At 34.8% G+C, this 3,625-nt stretch overlaps 1 protein-coding gene across 1 annotated transcript in view; it reads right to left on the minus strand.

Annotated features, from left to right (window-relative positions):
• SPICE1 (spindle and centriole associated protein 1) overlaps positions 1–3,625 on the minus strand; it is a 69,545-nt gene that overhangs the window by 2,481 nt on the left and 63,439 nt on the right. The window contains exons 15-16 of the mRNA XM_007947436.1: positions 994–1,096; positions 575–662 (exon numbers count right to left, since the gene is read on the minus strand). Of these exons, the coding sequence (XP_007945627.1) occupies positions 575–662; positions 994–1,096 (191 nt within the window). The remainder of the gene's footprint in view (positions 1–574; positions 663–993; positions 1,097–3,625) is intronic.

Genomic DNA, 3,625 nt, shown 5'->3' on the forward strand with positions numbered 1-3,625 from the left:
AAAAAAAAAAAAAAACAACCTTTGGCTACACTGTAAGATGGTTATTAGCTCCCATACATAATTACAGCAAGCCAAAACATAAGAGGAATATCTAAGAGATTTATTTCCTCTTTTTGACATAACCTCTGTAACGAGTGGTACACTCAGATATGGCAACTGCAGTAAAATGACCAAGAAAGTGACTGGCCCCAGGGCTCTGGCTGTGCCAGGCCCCACATAGCCACATCACAATTAAAGGGGGCCCAATATGTCAGCATACCTACAATCCACTCAGAGTACACTTGTGTGTCCTGTCACATTATTTAGGAAGCACAGCCTGAAACCATAAATTTCTACCCTTAAAAAAGTTTTGTAGTCTTAGTGAATTTTCTCTTATTCCTTCATTACCCTAGAAAATAAAAGAAATGTATGACTTGTTTTCTTTCTAATGACACTGAATTAGTATTTCTTTTCTTCTGAGAATTTTGTATTATATTTAAGTGAGGAAAAATAACTAAGAATGGAAATCACTAAATTAGTCACCTCCCATCCTTCCCCTCCTGCCCCCTCCACACAATTACACTGTATCATGTACCTTGGCTCTTGGATTAAGAGGCATGAATCGTCCACTTCCTGAGGTGGTTTCTAATGGAGAACAGGAATTACTGGCAGCCCCTGAAGATCTATTTATAAGAAAAAAAGAGAATCAGAGAACAAGCTATCATTATTAATCTTTTAAAATTTCTGTAACCCAGAAAGCTCTCTCTATATGTATTATTGTTGTTTTTATTCAGTACCTAGGCTGTGTTTTTCTATTTATTCAGGCTTAGTCCTTACTTTCTGTTCTTTTCCCTGCAAAATTCTCCTGTCCAATTATTTTCTTTTCTCTACATGAGTAAGTCTGTCTGAACCTAAGTCAGATATTACAGACTTCCTTTTTGCAAAAAGATAATAAAATATACACCATACTCTTCTTCTTTTTTAAAAAAGTAACTATTTACATTGTAACCCTACCTTCTTGTATTTATCCCACTGGTAGGAGAGACAGTACTGCATTTTGAGCTTTCTGGGACTTCTGCTCCTGGAATAGATACCTCAATTGTCTTCTTTCCTCCTTCTAAAATATAAAGATAAGTATCAGTTTCATTACCTTACATTAAAAGAAATAAAAATTCAGCTTGAATTCTACCTTATTGTAAATTTTACAGTATAAATGTGACGTTCTTTTTATACTTTCATCATTATATCCCACAAATACACCTGAAGGATTTTGTTTAAGAAACCATAGTTAATAGTGTTAATTCAGTAGCATATTTTGTAAAGAGCTAGAATCTTCAGAGTATGATGTCAGATCTGGAAGTGAAAAATTAAAATTAAGAGCTAGCCTTGAAGAACTTCAGGTCTTTGTCAAAAGCAGCCTACATAAAGTTTTCCAAAATATTAAAAGAAAAACCTTCTAAAAATGTACACCAAAAGACTTCTCCAGAAGAGTAAAAAGAGAATCTATGGACTGGGAGAAAATGTTCGGCAATGACATATCTGACAAGGGATTTACCTCTAAAATTTACAGAAAACTCCAACACCTCAACATCAAAAGGATAAAAACTCCAATTTAAAAATGGGCAGAAGATATGAACAGACACTTTACTGAAGAAGATATTCAGGTAACCATCAAACACATGAAGAAATGCTTGTTATCATTAGCCATTACAAAAAACCCAAACTCACTGCTATCAAGTTAATTCTAACCCACAGTGACGCCCATTGGGTTTCTGAGGCAGTAAATCTTTATGGAAGTAAAATGCCCCATCTTCCTTCTGCAGAGTGGCTGGTGGGTTTGAACCACCAACCTTCTGGTTGGCAGTCAAATAAATGCCTTAGGCACAGTGCAACCAGAGCTCCTTTCATTAGCCATTAGAGAGATGCAAATCAAAACAACTAGACACTATCTCACCCCAACAATAATGGCAAAATTCAACAAGACAGAAAATAACAAATGCTGGTGAGAATGTGGAGAGATTGGGACTCTCATATACTGCCACTGGGTCTGTAAAATGATTCAACCACTGTGGAAATTGGTATGGCGATTCCTTAAAAAATTGAAATTAGAAATACCATTTGATCCAGCAATCATATTTCTAGGGATATATCCTGAAGAAGTGAGAGCCAGCACACAAATAAATATATGTACACCCATGTTCACTGCAGCACTATTCACAACAGCAAAGAGATGGCAACAACCTAAGTGCCCATCAACAGAGGAATGGATAACCAAAGTATGGTACATACGCACAATGGAATAGGCACTATGACACCAGAGGTTGCCACTCAACATCTCCTCCTTTTGGGTGGTATGCTCTATATGTGTCAATGAGGTCAAGTAGGATGATTATGCTATTTAAATCTTCTCTATCTTTGCTGAGTTTCTTTCTAGTTGTTCTGCCCATCATCAAAAGTGGTTTGTTAAAGTCTCCTACTATTACTGTAGAAGTGTCTACTTCTCTTTTCAATTGTTAAAATTTGTTTTATATATTTTGGAGCTCTACCATGGGTGTGTAAATATTGAATGCTTATATCCTCTTGGTGGATTGACCCTATAATTATATAATGCCCTTCTCTGTCTCTTATAATGGATTTTGACTTAAAGTCTATTTTATCAGACATTATTATTGCCACTCCTAGTCGCTTTTGGTTACTGTTTGCCTGACAGATTTTTTCCATCCTTTGATTTTTAACCTATTCATGTTGTCAAGTCTAAGATGTATCTTTTATAGGCAACATATTGAAGAATCAATGTTTTATTTTTAATTATTCATTCTGTCATTCCTGTCTCTTGACTGGTGCATTTAAACCATTTACATTCAGTGTGATTATTGACAGGTATTTTGTTATGCTTTTTTCTTTGTGTGTGGTGGCAATGGTTTTGTTCCATTTAATTTTCTGTGTTAAATTCTTTGCTTATGGATTTTCTTTTCTTTTCTTTCATTGCTGTTAATTTTGTGTTTACTGAGTCTTTTTTATTTTCTTCTTCTTTATTTTGGCAGTGAAATTTATTGATTTTCTTTGTGGTTACTCTGAATTTACTTTTATCTTCCTAAGTTTAAAACAATCTGTTATATCTTGATATTGCTTTGCCCTCCTTTCCATATAGAAGTTCTATAACTACACTATTTATTCCCCTTTTTTGTTTGGAAGTTATTGTAGTTTACAAATTTACATCTATGGTTCCCTGTTTTCAGTTTTATTTTACTTTTGAGAATTCTTTATCTGGGTTGGTATCTGAGTGATATTGTCATGTGTGTGTCTTAATTTCAAGTTGTTGTCTAAAGTCGTTGGTTCTCTGTCCAAAGGACTGTCTTTAATATTTCTTTTAAGGTTGGTCTGATTTTTACAATTACCTCAATTTCTGTTTTACTGTTAATGGCCTATTTTCGCCACTTTATTTAAAAGACAATTTTGCGGACTTCTGGTAAGATGGAGGAATAGGCAGACAATGACACAGACCTTCTTCAACAAAGAAAAGAAAAACCAGTTGACAGAGATACCAAAGATAATCCTGGAACCCTGAGCTTTGAAAGGAACTATACAGAAGTGGATTAGGCACCAACTACTGGAAAAACCTGAATGAAAACAGTGAGTACAGAGA

This window comes from Orycteropus afer, unplaced genomic scaffold (assembly GCF_000298275.1).
Source record: "Orycteropus afer afer isolate SDZICR_OR568_19922 unplaced genomic scaffold, OryAfe1.0 scaffold00184, whole genome shotgun sequence".
NCBI lineage: Eukaryota > Metazoa > Chordata > Mammalia > Tubulidentata > Orycteropodidae > Orycteropus > Orycteropus afer.